The sequence below is a fragment of the Prionailurus viverrinus genome, chromosome A3, assembly GCF_022837055.1.
Source record: "Prionailurus viverrinus isolate Anna chromosome A3, UM_Priviv_1.0, whole genome shotgun sequence".
In the NCBI taxonomy this organism is placed as follows: domain Eukaryota; kingdom Metazoa; phylum Chordata; class Mammalia; order Carnivora; family Felidae; genus Prionailurus; species Prionailurus viverrinus.
Genome location: NC_062563.1, coordinates 76986585 through 77005821, shown reverse-complemented (window position 1 = coordinate 77005821; position 19237 = coordinate 76986585). Strand labels below are relative to the sequence as shown.

Sequence of the window (19237 nt, the reverse complement as noted above, 5' to 3'; positions counted from 1 at the left end):
ATGGTCTCAGGTGATACTGATGATGCTGGTCCAAGGACCACCCTTTGAGAACCCCTAGTCAAGGCTACAGCCTAGGCATCCATGTAAATAGTTTAACATGATTGTGATGGTTGAATGCAGTATCATCCTTAATGAATGAGTTGCATAATTGAGGGAGGGGAGGGTCATATCTCTAAGAAGGTTCTCAAACTTTGCATGCATCATAATCATCTGGAGGGCTTGTTAAAACACACATGGTTAGGCCTTACTCCCAGAGTTTGGGATTCCCTAGATCTGAGACAGAGGGGTGAAAATTTGCATTTCCCAGGTGATACTGCTGCTGATGGTTCTAGACATTTTAAAAACGACTGCTTTAGTGTAATTTGTATCTAACTACCACTGCCATACTCTTGTTTTTCCCTAAGTATCCAGAATATGGTGATAATTGTTGTGAAAGTTTAAGAATCTTCAGGAAGTCAAATTCCATTTTGAGGGCAATAAAGACGGGAGGGAGTACATCTTAGGCATCTTTACATGGCCTGTGGCATATTACAATGATGTTTTGCAAATATTAGGGTTCAAAAATATAATGCATTGAATACTGATGGTGATATCAAACAATTTTGTGGTAAATAGTAGTAAGCTGCTTATTTAATCAGCCCTCAGTAAAAGGAAATGGATAATCACCATTTCTGAGTTAAAAAAAAATGTATAGAAAGGGTTATCAAAGAAAAATTAACTTTGGCTCAACAAGTTAATCGGCAATCTTCCCTCACATTTTGCCCTTAGACGTTTGTGAATGCAGGGCACCAAAGCTGAGTGTGATGTTGACTTGAGTCTGGAGATACGTATGTATATGTGTGTATATATATTTGTGTGTGTGTGTGTGTGTGTGTGTGTGTATACACACACATACACAATTGTGCAGTTCTGAAATAGTAACTGACTAAACTTGGTAAGCCATAGAATTACAATGTTGCATGTGATATACTGAATGGATTATAATACATTGTATAGTAATACATACAGAACAATACATTTTTCTGTATGCTGAAGGCATACAAGAGATCCTGTAGAACAGGCTAATAGACTGATTACAGTGAAGAAGGGGAGTTGAGGCAGGTTCAGGGTAAAGGAAATACAATACCCAGACTGTACAAACCATCTTATGCGGTAAGAAATGCAACTCCACAAAGCTGTAGTAGTCTCTCAGTAAAATCAAACAAAATTACCAAAAGGGTTAATTGGGACAATCAAGGCTGGAATGCTCTTGTTCAATTACATCTGTGAAAATAACAATCTTCCCTCCTGCCCCCTATTGGGGCCAATGCCATCTCCTGCCGAGCATCTACTGTGGCTGGGCCTGAGTCCAGGTGCCCGGACTAGCACAAGACCTTCATTTCCCCTCGCGCAGAATCTTCGAGACTTTTTCCCGCCAAAGCCGGTGTTTCCGCCCCTCGGAGCCCAGGGCGCTGGCGGGACTGCGCATGTGCGGGGCGCAGCCAGTGGCTAAACCCCCGGCGGCTCCACGGACGGCGAACCGTGGCGGAGATGGAAGCGAGCCTGTTGCGCCAGTGCCCGCTGCTTCTGCCTCAGAACCGGGCGAAAACCGTGTACGAAGGATTCATTTCAGTTCAGGTACCTGCCCGCTTGTTGCCTGCTCGCTAGTTGGGCCTTCCTCTCGCGGCGCAGCTCCGCCCCTGGAAGTCAGTTACGGGAGCGGTTAGCGGCCCGGACCTGTGGGGATCGAGGGGGGCGGCGCGGGACCACTTCCTCCGAGTCTAGAGGTTTGAGAACGGCTGCTGTTGTGGGCAAGCCGGCCCCTCGCTACCGCGTCGGTGGCCGGGACGGGCTCGCAGCCAGGGACTTGGCCGGCGGAGCCCGGCGCTGGACCGGAGCGGGGGGCGGGGCGGAGGGCCACGCCCCCTCGCTCAGCTTCCTGAGTTTGGCCTCCCTTTTGACTCGGTGTCTGTCCCACCGTTAACTGTGGTTTTGTTTGTTCGTTTTTTCGCAAATTTTTGCCTACTTCGATTCTAACGCCATTCCCACCCCGCCCGACAAAACCCACGAAGGTTGGTGCCCGTTCACGAGGAAATCCGTGCTAATTATATTCGTTTTACAGTAAAATAAACAAATAAATGAAAAAAATATGTATATATAAGCCTCCTTTTGGCTCCCAGCTTAGTCGTGTGTACCTGAACACCTCCAGCAGCGATATTTTGTACGGAATCTTAACAGAATTCGTTACTTCTGAGTGCAAGTGGCTTCTCTTGTGGAGTTTATCACACATGGTAACACACGTGTACATTTCTGAAGTTTACAGAGTGCTTTCCAAGTACCTTGTTTCACTAATGCTCAGCCCCTTGAGGCACAATTTTTAAAAAAAAAGTCATTCTCTCTTCATAGTTAAGTAAGTCAAAGCATGGGAAGGCGGAGAGGTTAAGTTACTTGCCGATGATCACCAGAATTCCTTAAAGCCAGGCTATGCGATTCACTCGTGGATGGATTTTGCTCCTTTGCATTGCACCAAGATACCCTAGGGTAGAATTTTAAGGATAGATTTTTGCTCCCTGACCTTTACACTCATAATGGTACCACCTCTCTGACCACACATATATATGTTTTTTTTAATCTTTTAAAATTAACAGATCCAGCCTGAGGGAAAACTGGTGAAACCACACACAAATTAACCACCTGCAACATTTTTTAATTTTTAATTTTTTTTTAAAGTTTGTTTATTGAGAGACAGAGAGTGATGGAGCAGTGGAGCGCGAGCGGGGGCAACGAAGGGCAGCGAGAGAGAGGGAGGGAGAGAATCCCAAGCAGGCTCCGGAGGTGGGGCTCTGAACTCAATAGTGAGATCATGATCCGAGCTGAAATCAAGAGACTGATGCTTAACCAAGCGGTGGGCCCTAACCACCTGCAAGTTATAATAGGGGTCATGAATAGGTTAAATGATCAATCCGTACCGAACCAGAGGATTTGGTTTGCTATGTGAAATAAGGAGAAATTCCTGAAGAGGAAAGAAACAAAGTGGTCATTTTAAAACAACTTAACATTGAAGCAGAACTGTATTTTCTAAGAAAATATGTATGAATCTTAGGCAAGTTTTCAATTATTTGGACTCCTTTTTATAGAAACACAAATTATACAATTTTGTCATAATTTAAAATTTAGTGATTAACCAGATAATTTGGAAAAATATCATGGTAATGAATAAAAAATTCTGTTCTCAGAATTATTTTTATTTTCTGAAAGGAAAATGAATAATTGCATTGCTCCACCTTACCTTGATTAACGCTCCATTCAACAATTCTCATCAAAACAGACATTGCCAGTATTAAATGAATGGGATGGAGGTAAAATTTAACTCTTAATTATAGTGATTAAGAGAATGGCTTCACCTTTCAAAAATGTTTGAGTATTGGGTATTTGAAAACTTGATAATTTATTTAACTTTAAAGGGAAGTATATTTCATGCTTTTTTTTTTTAGTTATAAATGACATGCAACGTTATATTAGTTTCAGGTGTACAACATAATGATTTGATGTATGTGTGTATTGTGAAATGATCACAGTTAAGTCTAGCTGTTCATCTGATTCGCCATATGTAGTTGTAGAATTTTTTTCCTGTGATGAGAACTTTTAAGATTAGTCTCTTCGCAGCTTTCAGATATGCAATAGTATTAACTCTGGTTGCCATGCTGTACGTTGCATCCCTTTAACTTTTTTATGACTGGGTGTTTGTGCCTAGAAAGTGCACAACCTTTACCTGTTTGACCTACTTCCCCACTAGCACAAATACTTTTTGAAGATCGGGGCCATATCCTAGAATTATCGTTAAGTTTTGAAGTTTACTCAAAACATATAATAATCTCTCAAAAATACAGAGTGAGTTATCAAATTTACTTGCTAAATGAAACTTTTACCCACCCCTCAGAATATTGAGTGTATAACTAATCAATACACTGTAATTAAGGGAAGGTTACAGAGGGTACATATGGATATATTCATTTTTCTTCAAATTCATCGGGATCATCACAGAAAGTAGAGGTTAAATTTCATTATTATTTCTGGAATAAAGGTAATCCACTTTTCCCTTCCCCAGTTGGAAGTACCAGTCTTGAATTACGTAGGTGAAAACATGATTCACTTTTCAGACAACATTTAGAAAAATTGAAGAGATCTTAAGTTACGTTTTTATTAGGAACCATGTTTCCAGCATTTTAGGCACTTTAAGGAAAGTACTTTGTATTATATGTGTCTGTCTGCTAAAGCCTCTTAGAAAATGTGTAAACAAAAAAACAAAACAAAAAAAATGTGTAAACATCAGAATTGAGATTAGATGAAATTTACCTGTGACCCTTTGTTGTAGCTACAGTTCTGATTTGTACTTGCCTTAAGCAGCTTACTGAAATCATAATGTAAACAACTTAATTTAACATTGTTTTGTTTGGTGGAGCTGATTTTCGTCTGTTTGTTTTGTATATAATTTCAAACTTACAATAACAAGCATGTATGAAGATTACCCAGATTCTCCATTTTACTTTTGCCCCATTTGATTTATTCTGAGTGTGTGTGTATATATATATATATATATATATATATATATATATATATATATAATATAATATATATAATATTTTATATATATATGTGGGTGGGTGTATATACACATTATTTTTCTGAACAGTTTAAAATTAGGTTGTAAACATAGTGCCTCTTTATTCTTAAATATTTCAGCATATATTTCATGAGAACAAGGATACACTTATGTAAATCCACAGTACAGTTACCAAAATCAGGAAATTTTTTTTTTTAAACAGATTTTAACGTGTATTTATTTTTGGGACAGAGAGATACAGAGCATGAACGGGCGAGGGACAGAGAGAGAGGGAGACACAGAATCGGAAACAGGCTCCAGGCTCTGAGCCATCAGCCCAGAGCCCGACGCGGGGCTTGAACTCACGGACCGCGAGATCGTGACCTGGCTGAAGTCGGACGCTTAACCGACTTCGCCACCCAGGCGCCCCCAAGATCAGGAAATTTAATCATGATGTAATGCCATTATCTGGAGTCCAAATTCAAATTTTGTTGATGTTGCAATTACATATTTTGTAGCCCTTTCCAGCCTCCTAAAAGATACCACATTACATTTAGTTGACATATCTCTTTAATCTGGAATAGTTCCATGGTCTCTTTGATTTTAATAAATTTGAGAATTTTTAAGTTTATTTATTTTGAAAGAGACAGAGTGTGAGTCAGGGAGGGGCAGAGAGAGAGAGAGAGATTGAGAGCGAGAGAGAAGATCCCAAGCAGTCTCCATACTGTCAGCGCAGAGCCTGATGCGGGCTCGAACCCACAAAACCATGAGTGAGATCATGACCTGAGCCGAAACCAAGGGTTGGACCCTTAACCAAGGGTCGGACGCTTAACCAACTGAGCCACAAGAGTCTGACGCTTAACCGAGAGTGGGACTGAGCCACCCAGGTGCCCTAAACTTGATGTTGTTTAAGAATACAGTTTGGGGCGCCTGGGTGGCGAAGTCGGTTAAGCGTCCGACTTCAGCCAGGTCACGATCTTGCGGTCCGTGAGTTCGAGCCCCGCGTCGGGCTCTGGGCTGATGGCTCAGAGCCTGGAGCCTGCTTCCGATTCTGTGTCTCCCTCTCTCTCTGCCCCTCCCCCGTTCATGCTCTGTCTCTCTCTGTCCCAAAAATAAATAAACGTTGAAAAAAAAAGTTAAAAAAAAAAAAAGAATACAGTTTGGTTATTAGGCAGAATGTCCCTCAGTTTGGGTTTGACTGATGTTTCCTCATCATTAAATTCAGATCATGTCACTTTGGCAGAGATGACACAGAAAGAATGTTGTGTTATTTTCAGGGCTCATGAAGTTAGCGGGTTTCATTGATGATGTTACCTCTGATCACCTGTTTAAGGTGACATGTGGCAGGTTTTCCTTTTGTAATTCAGAAGTAGTTATAGAGAGCTATGAGGCATCAAACTTTCAGGGGTACACACCAGTTTTAGCATCTATTGACTCTTGATTGAACCAGTTAGTACTGTGGTGGTTGCCAAATAAATGATGATTTCCTTTTCTTTTTCTAAAGTTTATTTCTTTTGAGAGAGAGAAAGACACAGAAAGTGTGCGTGAGTGGGGCAGGTGCGTGAGTGAGAAAATAACAAGCAGGCTGCACACTGTCTGCATGGAGCCAGATGCAGGGCTCAAACCCGTGAAACCATGAGATCGTAACCTGAGCCAAAATCGAGAGTCGGCCGCTCAATTGACTGAGCCACCCAGGTGCTGCACCAAATGATGCTTTTCTAACTTCACTAGTTTTTCTTTATTGTCATTTTATTATAAGGAGTAGCTTTCTCTTTTTCCCCACTTACTTGTGTCAGACGGGACTCATTGGTTTTAAAAATAATTTATTTAATGGATTGTGATCATTACTTATTTTGATGTTTAAATTATCCCAGATTTGGCTATGAGTGCACATTTTTATTGATAAAATTTTTATAGCTCTGCATTATCCTCTTATTACTGTTTTTATAGTACTCTGTATATGCTGACTTACAGTGTTTCATCGTCATAGTTTTTTAGTACTGAAGTTTACTTTGTAGATCCCTTGTACCCAGGAGTTATTTAATAGAAAAGTAAAACATTTTCTCACAAGTCTTGTTTTGATTTTTAATTTTGTTATTTCTAGTTCTCTTACATTGTGATTAGATAATCTTTGTAAAAATTATAGCGTGTGAAACTTATTGATCCTTTGTATGTGTATGTGTGTGTGAGAATAAACCCTCTGGCTTTAAGAAGATATTTTAAGAAGATATTATTAGATTGTTCCTTTTCTTTGAGTGAACCTTGGTAGTTTGTTTCCTTCAAGGAATTTGATTATTTCCTCTAGATTTTTGAATTTATTGTCTTGAATGTTATATTCCATTATTATCCTTTTAATGAATGCTTTTAGGATCTATAATGATGTTCCCTATATTATCTTTTGCTGCATAACTACCTACTCCAAATCTTTGTGGCTTAGAACAACAAACATTGTCACATATGCTGTGGATCAGGAATTTGAAAGTTACTTGGGTGGATGGTTCTGGATCAGTGTTCCTCATGAACTTGCAATGAAGATGCTAGCTAGTTTCCCAGTACTCCAAAGGCTTGACTAGAGCTGAAAGATTTGCTTCCAGGATAGCTCATGAACATGGCTGTTGGCTGGAGCCCTCTGTTTTCTGCTGCTTTTGACTGGAGGCCCTCAGTTCCTTACGGCACAGACCTCCATAGTGTCCTCACAACATGGCAGCTAGCTTCCCCTGAGTGACATAACAGAGACCAGGCAGAAAGCTGCATAGTCCCTTTTTGCCCCTGACCTCTGATGTTAATACATACTTCTGCTTTATTCAGTTTTTCTAGAAGCAAGTCATAAATCTAGTCTTTATTCAAAAGGAGAGAAATGAGGTACTGACTCTTAAAGGCAGAAATAACTGGATAGAGGCTTATAAATTTTATTGATCTCAGGGCACCTGGGTGGCTCAGTTGGTTAAATGTCTGACTCTTAATTTTGGGTCTGATTCTTGATTTCGACTCAGGTCATGATCTCACGGTGTGTGAGGTCAGGCCCTGTGTCCAGTGGGCTCTGCGCTGACGGTGCAGAGCCTGCTTCTGATTTTCTCTCTCTCTCTCTCTCTCTCTGCCCCTCCCCAACTTCTCGCACACTCTCTCAAAATAAACTTAAAAAAAAATTATTGATCTCTTCAAAGAACCTACTTTTCATTTTACTGATTTTTTTCTCTTATTTTTGTGCTTGTGTTTCATTGCTTTCTGTTAAGTTTCCCAATTTCTTCAAGTGGGAGGTTAGCTCCTTGATAATGAGAAGTTTTTTGTCTTATAATATAGATGTTTAGTGGTGTAAATTTTTCTTCAGATGCTACTTTAGCTATGTAAAATCTACTTCATATGTTGTATTTTCATTTTTGTTTTTTCAGTTCAGGATACTTGTTAATTTCTTTTTTTTTTTTTTTTTTTTGCACAGGTTACTTAGAAGAACAATATGTCTTCCTAAATATTTGAGGATTTTCCAGATCTCTTTTTGATACTGATCTATAATTTAGTTTCATATTGGTCACAACACGATTTTTATGATTTAAACTTTTTAAAATATTTTGGGACTTATGGCATAGAATATGGCCTATATTGGTAAATGTTATGGCTGTACTTGAAAAGAATGTGCATTCTGCTGCTGTTGGGTGGATTGTTCTATAATGTCAGGTCTAGTTGTTCATAATGCTATTTGAGTTTTTTATATGCTCACTGATTTTCTGTCTGCTTGTTTTATTAATGAAAGGGGGTATTGAAATCTATAATTATCGATCAATTTCTGCTTTCATTTCTCAGTTTTTGCTTCATTTATTTTGAAGTCCTTTTATTAGGTACATAAACTTTTAGGATTATTAAGCAATCTTGAGCTAATTTTTTTCTTTCCTTTCTTTTTTTTATGATTCTGAAATGACCCTTTTTATCTGTGGTAATCTTTATCCTAGAATCTCTATTTTCTGATATTAGTATAGTGACTCCAGCTTTCTTTTGATTAGTGCTGGCATGGCTTAATGTTTTTCCATTCTTTATTTTATACCTATCTGTGCCTGTATATTTAAAGGGGATTTCTTTTGGGATTTCTTTTCTTCCTAAAGTTATTCCTTTAACATCTCTTGTGGTGCATGTCTTGTACTGATAAATTGGCTGTTTTATATCTGACATATTGTTTGGCCTTTTGAAAGATACTTTTACTAGGTCTAAAACTCTAGATTGATTTTTTTTCCCCTTTTCATATTTTACAGATGTTGCTTAACTGTCTTGCATTATTTCCTGTGTGAAATCTCTAGTATTTCTTACTTTTGGTCCTCTAAGTAGTGTGTCGTTTTTCTTTGCTTATAATACGATTTTTGTTTTTTGTCATTAGTTTTTACCAATTAGATTATGATATACCTTGGTGTAGTTTTCTTCATGTTTTTCCTCCACTGGGTTTGTTTGTTGAGCTCTTTGGATTTGTGAGTATATATTTTCACTTAATTTGGGAAAAAACGTCAGTCATTATTTTTTCAAAAATGTTTTTGTCCCTCCCTCTCTTTCCCTTGTATTGGAGACTCAAACTACATGCATATTAGGCCACTATAAAGTTGTTTTATAATTCACTAATGGTTCTGTTCTTTTTTGGTGTTTGTTTTAGGCTCTTTCTCTGTTTTATTTTTAATGTTCTGTGTTTTGAGGTACCCTAAAATCATCTTTTGCAAGGCTTAATCTGCTAATACTGTCTACCATCTCAGACATTGTACTTTTCATTTCTTTGATTTGGGTCATTATCTTTCCTGTTTGTTCTATTTAGCATACTCCTGCTTTTCTCTACCTTCTTGGGTATCTATAATGTAGTTAAAACTGTTGAAAATTTTTTAAGGAATTCTATTATTTGCCATTTTTGTATTTCTCTGGATTTTCATCTTTATTATGAATCTTATTTTCCTGTCTCTCTGCATGCCTGGTATAGTTTGATTGGATGCCAGACACTATGCATTCTAACTATTGTGTGCTAGATGATTTTATTTTCTTAAACATTCTTGATTTGTTCTAAGATGTAGTTAAATTACTTGAAAACAGTTTAATTTTGTCATGGTTTGCTTGTAAGCTTTGTAAGGCAGAACCAAAACAGACTTTAGCCTAGATTTAATTTGGTTCTACTACTGGGGCATTAGTCTTCAGCATGTATATGTGTGTATGTATGTATGTATGTACATACATATATATTTTGATGATAACTTTTATAGGACAAGGTTTTCCACTCTTGCTGGTCAGAAACAGGACTATTCCCAGTCTTGTGTGAGTTCCAAGATTGTTTTGCATGTTCTGTTCTCATGGGTCCTCAGCTTTTGGTGGTTTTCTCACATACGTGCAACTGTCATACTCAGCTGATTACACTGATTCTCTAGGTTTATTCTCTGTAGATTTCTCTCTTTTCCACGTATTTCTTTCCTCTTTGATACTGTACCTTGTGAATTATAGGTACCTTTGCCTCCCCCGACTTAACCCCTCTATCTCAGATTGGGGGCAATGTTGGACTCCATTTGGTTCTCCATCCTTGCTGTGTAGCCTGAAAAATCTTCAGAGAGTAAGACTGGACAGCTAAAGAGATTTTCTCATTTGTTTCCCTTCTTGCAAGTATGACTGTCTTTTAGTGTCTATTTGATGTCTGAATATCATCGTCTCATGTATTTTTTTGTCCAGTTTTTACCTAACGTAGAAAGTAAGTCCTGCCACTGTTACTCCATGTTAGCTAGAGGCAGAAATCCTCTTTCAGTGTCTTAAAAGTTGTATTGTTGCTTTTTTAAAATTTTGCTTTGAGAAATGTGGTGCTACTCTTATTCTGTTTCCCATATACTATTTGAAATTTTTTTTTTAATGTTTATTTATTTTTGACAGAGACATGGAGCATGAGTGGGGGAGGGGCAGAGAGAGAGGGAGACACAGAATCCAAAGCAGCTCCAGGCTCTGAGCTGTCAGCACAGAGCCCAACGTGGGGCTCAAACTTACAGACCCTGAGATCATGACCTGAGCCGAAGTCGGATGCTCAACCAACTGAGCCACCCAGGCGCCCCTCCCATATACTATTTGATCTTAGCAGTTGTGGACTTTTTTTTTTTTTTCCCAACATTTATTTATTTTTGGGACAGAGAGAGACAGAGCATGAACGGGGGAGGGGCAGAGAGAGAGGGAGACACAGAATCGGAAACAGTCTCCAGGCTCTGAGCCATCAGCCCAGAGCCCAACGCGGGGCTCGAACTCACGGACCGTGAGATCGTGACCTGGCTGAAGTCGGACGCTTAACCGACTGCGCCACCCAGGCGCCCCAGTTGTGGACTTTTTATTGTTAAGGTCTGCATATTAAGATAGCTCTTAGAGTTGATCGTTAGAAGTCATTTCTCACATGTTCAGTTGGCTCTTTTCCTTATGTGAATTGCCAGAAAATATACTTGGACTGTAATTTAAAATATTTTTTTCTGCTATCTTATTTTCAAGGTCTCCAGTTCTTTGTGTATTGTATTGTCTTTACCTGTTTCCACTTCAGTTGCTTTTTTCTGATGGTTTTTAATTTTTTTCTCATTTGGTGATTTTCTGGCTTTTTGTTTGCCTCTTAAGAAACTTAAAAATATTTTATTGGAGTAAAGTATACATAACCTTTGCCAGTTTAACCATTTTATTTTAAGTAATCACTACCCCAGCTTGGGGCTTGAACTCACAACTCTGAGATCAAGAGTATTGCAGTCTACCAATTGAGCCATTCAGGCACCCCACCTCTTACAAAATTTTTATTTTGCTCTGTTCTTCCTTGAGCACCTATTAATTTATTCCATTCTAGTATTTTATCTTTTTCTGAAGTAAAATTTTTTTCCTTACAATTTCTGTTCTTGGTTTTTGAATTTCTGAATATTAGTACAAATACTTAATGATAATATAATTCAGTATTGTAATTTGTTTATGCCTGTGTTTTGTTGTTTGCACAGGTGATTTGTTATCACTTGAAATGTTTTCTTTCATTCTGGTTTTGACTCCTAGCTTGACATTGATGAAACCAATATCTTGGTGAATTTGGTTGTTGACAATAGTTTATAAAATTCCTAGCTTAAGTATAATTTCTTCTGTAGGTGAAGCAAAGTGCAGTTTATTTAGTGGATAATTTTTTAGTGGTGTTGAGGGAGGAGTTGAGTGTTTTTATTTTGTTATAGAAGCTCCTCCATTTCTCACTCTTAATTTTTCCTCCTAACATCCATTTTCCAAAGGATGGCTCTACCTGCCTTTTTTATCATCTATTCATATATTTCTTTTCCAAGGTGAGCCTCTTGACTTTTGTGTTTATACTAAGCCCCCCTACCCGTAGTCAGTGCTCTGATATACCAAACTCTTTATTATTATTTTAACACTTAGTCCAATTCCTCTTCTCTCTTCCATGCTTTTTTTTCTGAACCCCCTAGTTCTTTAAGAGGACTTGCTATGGAAGTCCCAGGGTAGAAGCCACTAGAAAGTGGTTTTTATTTTTCTTCCTAGGTAGCTTGAAGTTTATAGTGTGCTCTCTCTGATTTTTCTGGAGACATGGGATTTTTGTGGTTTTAATTTGTTCCTAATATTGATCTATTTGGGAGGATGAGTGGAGAGATTCAGATTTAGGCAACTCTCTGTACCTTGTTCCCTGCAACCTGGAAGTTCTTCTTGAGAACAATTAACATTTTTTATATGCTTTAACTAAAAAAAGCTAATTTTGAACATTTTCTTGAATCAGAAAAATATTGTGACATGTAACATGGCATTTGACCTTTTAAAATGGCTGGATTTTGCACATAAGGGACTTTGAAATTTTATTCTTTCAGATAACAGATCGGTAGAGTAGTTTTACTATTTTTCATGTAAATTTTGAATTCCAGATTGTTCTTACACCTATGTGTGGGATGTCTATAAAGTTAGGTTAAAGTTACTACATAATATCTTCTAGTGCTTTAATGAAATAGTGAATTATTGTTACTTGACCTTTTGAAAAGGTCAGTAGTACATTTTGTTTCATTTTTTTTAAAGGACATTTAAATGTAATGAAAGTCAGAACTGTAATATTATCATGAAAGTAAAGGTTATGGGGTACATTTAATTGTGTTCCTCTAGTTTTGAATCTGCTTTGAGGGAGCCTGTGCTAAAATTCTCATGGTGATTATTTTTCGAGAATTTTATTACTCTTTTTCATTTTATATTGTTGGAGTAAAAGATTATATTTCTGTTTGTCTTTTTCTGCTTACCTTTGCTCAGATCATGTGTATTATCCTATTTAAGATATAAAGTTTAAGCTGCTTACCCATTCACTTTCTCAAGAAAGAAACTGAATATGTTTTTCGGAGAACAGTTCTTTCCTAAGAAAGACTCTTGAGTAAAACTTGGTATATTCAAATGTATAGCTTGTGAATATTTAAAATAAATATTAGTGACTTTATTCATTAACGGCACATGAATGTGGGAGAATTAAATATTTTGTTTTATGAAAATATTTCTCTCATGTCTGTATGTTCAGATTATGGAACTAAATATATTTTCATTTTATTAAAATTAGGAAATTGAAAATTACAAAGCTGGTAATGTATCAGATGCTCTTATTTTACATTGTGATTTTTTCTTCCATAATCAAAGCAATTGAAGGAATTTCTTCACAGACTTATTTTCTAAGAAATACTTAAATTTCTTTGTTTACATTAACAATATCTTAATATTTCTTGTGACATGAGTTGATTCTAAGACTCTTTTGATTTCCCAGTAATTACAAAGCTTCTGACATTTTTAAGTTATTTTTCCTCAAATGCAATATTTTATTCTATACATTTTAACAAATGTAAAGATTTGGATGAAGTTAATACCTTTTAGAAAATAAAGGAAAAACCTTGCTGTTTCTATGTGATTTTTTTAAGTTTAACTTTTTTTTTAACATTAAGCAAAAGATGAAAATTTGAGTGAACCTTTTCAATATTTTCCACAGGGACGAGATTTTCACCTTAGAATAGAGTTGCCTGAAGATTTACAAATGAAGAATGCAAGGTGATGTGGTGTTTTGTTATATACATGCATCTTGGTAGGATGGACAGTCATTTAATCTGGTAAAAGCTGATTCTAGCAATTAGTTTTGCCTAAAGTGCTTATTAGCCAACCAGAAATGTTTCCGGTTTTTTCAAATCAGCGTACATTTGTAAATTATTTTCCCTTGTGCTGAAGTACTTTTCAAAGGTAAAACATTAATTCTCTATTTTTTTTTTTCATTAAAGTAGTAAATAGCAATTGTGTAATGTACCTCTTGGTACAGACAGCCCTTCAAGGAGTATCAAGAGATGAGATTGGAAAGTAGGCAGCATCTAAAAATCTCATTTCTGTTCTTAAACATCTCTGGGAGTAGAGTGGACAAAGAATCCAGAGACATTGTTAGTAGAATTGACTGGATTTTGTGACTAATTAGAAGTAGGAGATCGAGGGAAAGAGTTGTGAAGGATGCTTTCCAAGTTCTGGCAACACTAAGCTAGAGAAGAGGTTAAAGTGGAGAAGTAAGAGAGCCATCATTTAGAGATGTTGTCAGGTGTGAAGTATCAAGAGGAGATGTTTAGTGTATTGGCGTTGAAATCAAGTGTGAGACATGCAAGTCACAGTAGGCGTGGGATTTGGGCCTGTTAGTATGGATACTTTCCAGTTTCTGCAAGTGTGGGGTGAAAAGAGAAAGCCAATGTTTAAAAGACTTGAGAGTATACCAACATTTACAGGACTGGTAAATAAAGAGGAACTTGGAAGAAGAGTAAGGACTGACCAGAGAAGTAAGAGGAAAATCTGGACGACAATTATCACTAAAGCTATGAAGAGGCTTAATGAGAAAATGGTTCACTGAGTATTGCAGAGGGATCAGGTTAAATATGAATAGGTTTCGTGTAGTGGCAGAAAGCAAATTGTATTGGGTTTGGGAGTGGGTAAGGGAGTAGAAAGAAAACATAAACAGTATAAAGTACATTTGACCCTTGAAGAACCCAGGATTAAGGGGTACCAATCCCTCATGCACTTAAACATTTGCATATAACTTTTGACTCTCCCAAAACTGTTGACCAGAAACTTTATCAATAACATGAACAAGTTGTTTAATACTTGTATACTGTCTGTTGTATGTACTATATACTGTATTCTTAAAGCAAACTAGAGAGAATGTATTAAGAAAATCATAAGAGGAAGTGGCGTTTATAGTACCATATGTATATTTATTGAAATAATCTGTAAGTGGACCTGTGCAGTTCAACCAGTGTTGTTCAAATGTCAATTCTATTTTGAAAAAAAGGAGTGGCTAGAGAAGGGTAATGCCGTCAAAGAAGAGTTGTAATGATCTTGTTTTTTTAAGTTGAGATTTACTTGGGCAAGTTAATATATTAAGTTGAAAAAACTAGCAGGAAATAAAGATACCACAGTAAAGTGATAATGAATTGATGGTCAACTTGGCAAGGGATGGAACGTACATTTGGAGAAGTTTTCTTGTGGGCAGTTGAATGAACTACTTTGTTATTAAGAGAGGAAATAGGGGGGAAATGGAGGTTAGCAGACCAAGAATGGGAGAGAGTCATGATGTCCTGAAGGGGCTATAATTGGGGAAACTCAGAGGTGCTTCCTACTTCAAGGTAAGGAAGGAAAAGCACATCTTAGAAGAGTTACTCATCTAAGCAATATCAAGAGCACAGCTGAGGTGAGCCAGTGGATAGACGAACACTAACTTATTACTACTTACATAATTAAAAGTACCTTTTACATTAATCTTTAATTTGAAGATTATATCATTACATATGCTTTCTCAAATACAAGTTCTGTACATTATGATCAAAACTGTTGGTTTTCTTTAACCTAACTTGGAGAAGAATCTAGTTCAATAGAAAATTTTTCTTTGGATATGGTTAAAAAAAAAAAAAAGATTTCCTGTTTGCATGTCATTTACTGATTGCAGTTATTTATATTTTGAAATAAAATTAGTCCTGACAGTTTGAAGACAAGACTTTCAACAGTATCAGTGGTAAAAAATTTTATTAACTTGTCAGAATTATGTCATTCTTTTGTATGTACATGCGTGTTTGTGCTAGCATACAAATAAGTTTTTTCCTTTCAATTCTGAACAATAAAGAAACCATTTTGTTCCATTAAATTTTAGATTATTATGTAGTTGGCAACTGAAAACAATACTTAATGGATACCATCAAATAGTACAACAGGTAAGTCCTTTAAAAAGTTTGTTTTAAGCAAGGATAAGAAATTACAAAGTTAACTCTTTTTTAGAGCAGAACGTTGTAACAAACTGGTTTAATAGTTGCTGACTTTTGTAGGTTTCATTTCTATTAAATATTTTAAGGATCCATGCATTATAGAAAGTGTTTTCTCAGAATCCTCCGTACATCTCTAGGCAGCATTTGTTCTGAAACTGATTTCCATCCTGGAGACTTGAGGGTCTTCAAATGTATAGCCATCATGCATGCCATCACTTTTTTGAGAGATTTTTTTGCTGAGACTGAATAGTGGTAGTAAGGAGGAGAAAAACAGGACCCATTTAGGAATTGTAGAGTATCTGTGGCAAAAATGGGATTGTAGTTCTAGATTAGGAACAGGAAAGGTGTGGTGGAAATCACTTAGGATCATACATACATACTTAATGAGTGTACATGTAAATACAGCATACATGAGGTATAGACAGGATTAGTCTTTTTTTTTTTAATTGTCATAACTGGAAGTTTGTATTATGGATTACCTACACCTATTTCACTCTCAGCCCCACTGTAGTTATTCTTGATGTTTAGGTTCTGCCTGAAAATTCTTTTAAAAATTAGAGAAACTTAAAAAAAAAATCACTGTTACTAAAGAAACCAAAAATAAATGAAATGCCTCTTGTAGAAAAATAAATGTAAGTAGAACTGCATTTCCTTTGATGCTTTATTCATTTGTATGTTTTTCCTGATTTCTGCTATTCCTATATTTTTTCTATCTTAAAAGCAGGTTATTATCTATGATAACTGACAATGACAGTCACTCTCACATAAAGCATTACTGAACCACAAAGAAATATAGGAGATAAACTATTTGATTTGTAGAATGTAGGCTGTCATTGCTGGCAGCATAATTACTGCAGTTTTTTAAGGGGATATTTAAATTATTTCTCTGTTTTCTTTACACTGCCTCGTCCTCATCCACTGTGACTATTTATATTGTATACTAGAGTTTAAGAAACGAATCTACTGAGATATTTAAATAGCCTGGAAAAAATTGTTAATAGAGACTAAGTATAATATCTATAATTGTTTTTCTCCTCCAGTTCACCACAAGAGTTCCTAGAAAAAGTCCCAATTACTTATTAATCTCTTTTCTGCCCTCCAGTGGGTCATATAGAACCAAGAATTAGTTTTTCTTTGTTTTATTCCAGTATTCCTGTTCTTTCCTTATAGTGTTTTTAACTTTAATAAGTATGGGTTGGGGGATCAGCAGTCTTTTTCTGTGAAGAGTCAGACAGTAAATTTTTCAGGCTTTGGTGGTCCTAAAATCTGTCCCAACTACTTAACTTTTAGGGCCATAGCAGCCATGACCAGAGGTAAACGAATGGGTGTGGCTGCATTTCCGTACAACTTTAGTTCTGGAAACAGGTATTGGGCTGCTTCTAGCCTCTAGGCTATCTTTCACAGAAACTTGATACTATTTATTGCTCATTACTAGTAAGCTAACAGGGCACATATTGTATAGAAGATGAGAAAGTCAAAGATTCATTTTACAGATTTGCTCACTCAAAGCTATGTTGTGATTCATATGTCTCATGAATTGTTGAAGTATCTTAGATTATTATTTTTCTTGTCTAAAAGAGTGAACAAATTCACAGATGGGCTTTGTTCAGAACTGCGTGGTGGTACTGCAGTGTATCACAAAAAAGTAACAAAAATGCAATATTTTGATTTCAAGAAGAGAAGTGATGTAGGGTTTCATCTAAAAGTTACACTTGAGAATTTGCTTTGCTTTCCTTTATTCTATAGTTATTTTAAGAATCAAAGATTCTAGGAAATAAAATTATAACTCTTAAATATTCAACTTTAGAAGTTACTTCCTTTTTGCCTTTTTGTTACAATGGCTTTATCTTGTTTAAAGATTGACTGCTTTTGAATTAATATGGGTTAGTTGTGAAAAAACAAAATTAACAATTGTAGGTAGTTTTAAGGTCAAGGGCAAAAATAAAAATACAGTATTGATCATTAATTCATCACTCTAATTAGATTTTTTAATTGCATAGATTTGCCTGAATTTTATTTTATGTTCTTCTTTTCTTCACTCCTATAACACCTTTGTCTTTCTTCTTTCTTTTTTCTTTCTTTGTTTCCTTTGTTTCCTTTGTTTTCTTTTCTTTCTTTCATAATGATGTGGTTTGGCAGATTTGCTAAACTTGACCAGTAGTAAGTGCTGAAGGAACTAAGGTGTGTGGGATTTTAAGTACAATTCAGTGTATCTCACCAAAATAGATTTGAGGGCTTTAAATTACTCTTTGAAATTGGTAGACATAGTGGAGATGGTTATAAGTACTTTAATTGTTACGCTTTTAAGATGTAGATACATTTAATATTTTTTTCATTCACATGGACCTGTACTTTAGTTCAATTTCAGTATATGGAATATTCATTGTACAAATGAAATTAATTAGAAATGTTTTAATCTAGAGAATGCAGCACTCTCCTGATCTAATGAGCTTTCTGATGGAGTTGAAGATGGTTTTGGTAAGAATTTGTTTTCTAGTGCTGTTACCATATTCTTTCTATAAGTCTTGATGTTTTAAAAAATTCCTTTAAAAACTAACATCATTGGAATTTAAAACTTCTCAACTCCCAGTCACTTAATGTTTTATTTTACTGTGTGTGTAAATGTGGGTGATACTTTTTCTAAATTGCGTGAGGAACAGAAATGTGTATAGGAACCAATTTGACTGTGTCATAAAATGGGTACATTTGACACTAGTCTTAGGTGGTGAAGAAATAAAATGTACTCCTGGTTTGTCAGAGAATTTAACATCTATGGAGAGATAGTCACACCTAAAGATATATGTATAAATTTGTATATAGCTGCAGATTTCTGAAGAACTTCTTAGGCTTATTACATATATATACTTACATATAGTAATTGATTATTCTGTTAATCAATTATGCATAAAATACTTTTTAGTTTATCCTATGGACATTGTATTATTTAAAAAATTGTTATGCAAGTTTTCAACATAAGCAGAAGAGGGAAGACTGCATAGTGAAAACTGATGGGTCCATGACCTGACATTTTGTCATTTTTCCCCCTACTCTTTAAGGAGAAAGGGACTAGAGTATTTTTAAGGAAATCCTGGACATTGTATTCATCCCTCCACGGATATATTGGTGTATACTTCTAACAGCTAAGTGTTTTTTTTTAATGTTGTTAAATATACTATTATAACCCTGACAAAGTTAGTGGTAATTTCTTTTGACTTCTCATTATCTGTATGAGAATAAGGTCCACACATTATATGTGTTGATATGTCTCCTAAGTCTCTTAATTTCTAGCAGCATTTCATCTTTCCCCCACCCTTTTTCTTTCTTCATGCCATTTACTTGTTAAATAAACTAGATCATGTGTCCTATAACATTTCTTGCATTCTGGATTTGGTTTATT

General features: G+C 36.0%; 1 protein-coding gene across 3 annotated transcripts in view; it reads left to right on the top strand.

Annotated features, from left to right (window-relative positions):
* Positions 1-1460: 1460 nt before the first annotated feature.
* Positions 1461-19237, top strand: part of FANCL (FA complementation group L) — an 85196-nt gene continuing 67419 nt past the window's right edge. For 2 of the 3 annotated variants that reach the window (XM_047851860.1, XM_047851859.1), the window contains exons 1-4: positions 1461-1617; positions 13545-13603; positions 15729-15789; positions 18262-18318. In XM_047851860.1, the coding sequence (XP_047707816.1) occupies positions 1531-1617; positions 13545-13603; positions 15729-15789; positions 18262-18318 (264 nt within the window). In that variant the 5' untranslated portion in view covers positions 1461-1530. The remainder of the gene's footprint in view (positions 1618-13544; positions 13604-15728; positions 15790-18261; positions 18319-19237) is intronic. The other variant, XM_047851861.1, reaches the window with a different exon arrangement.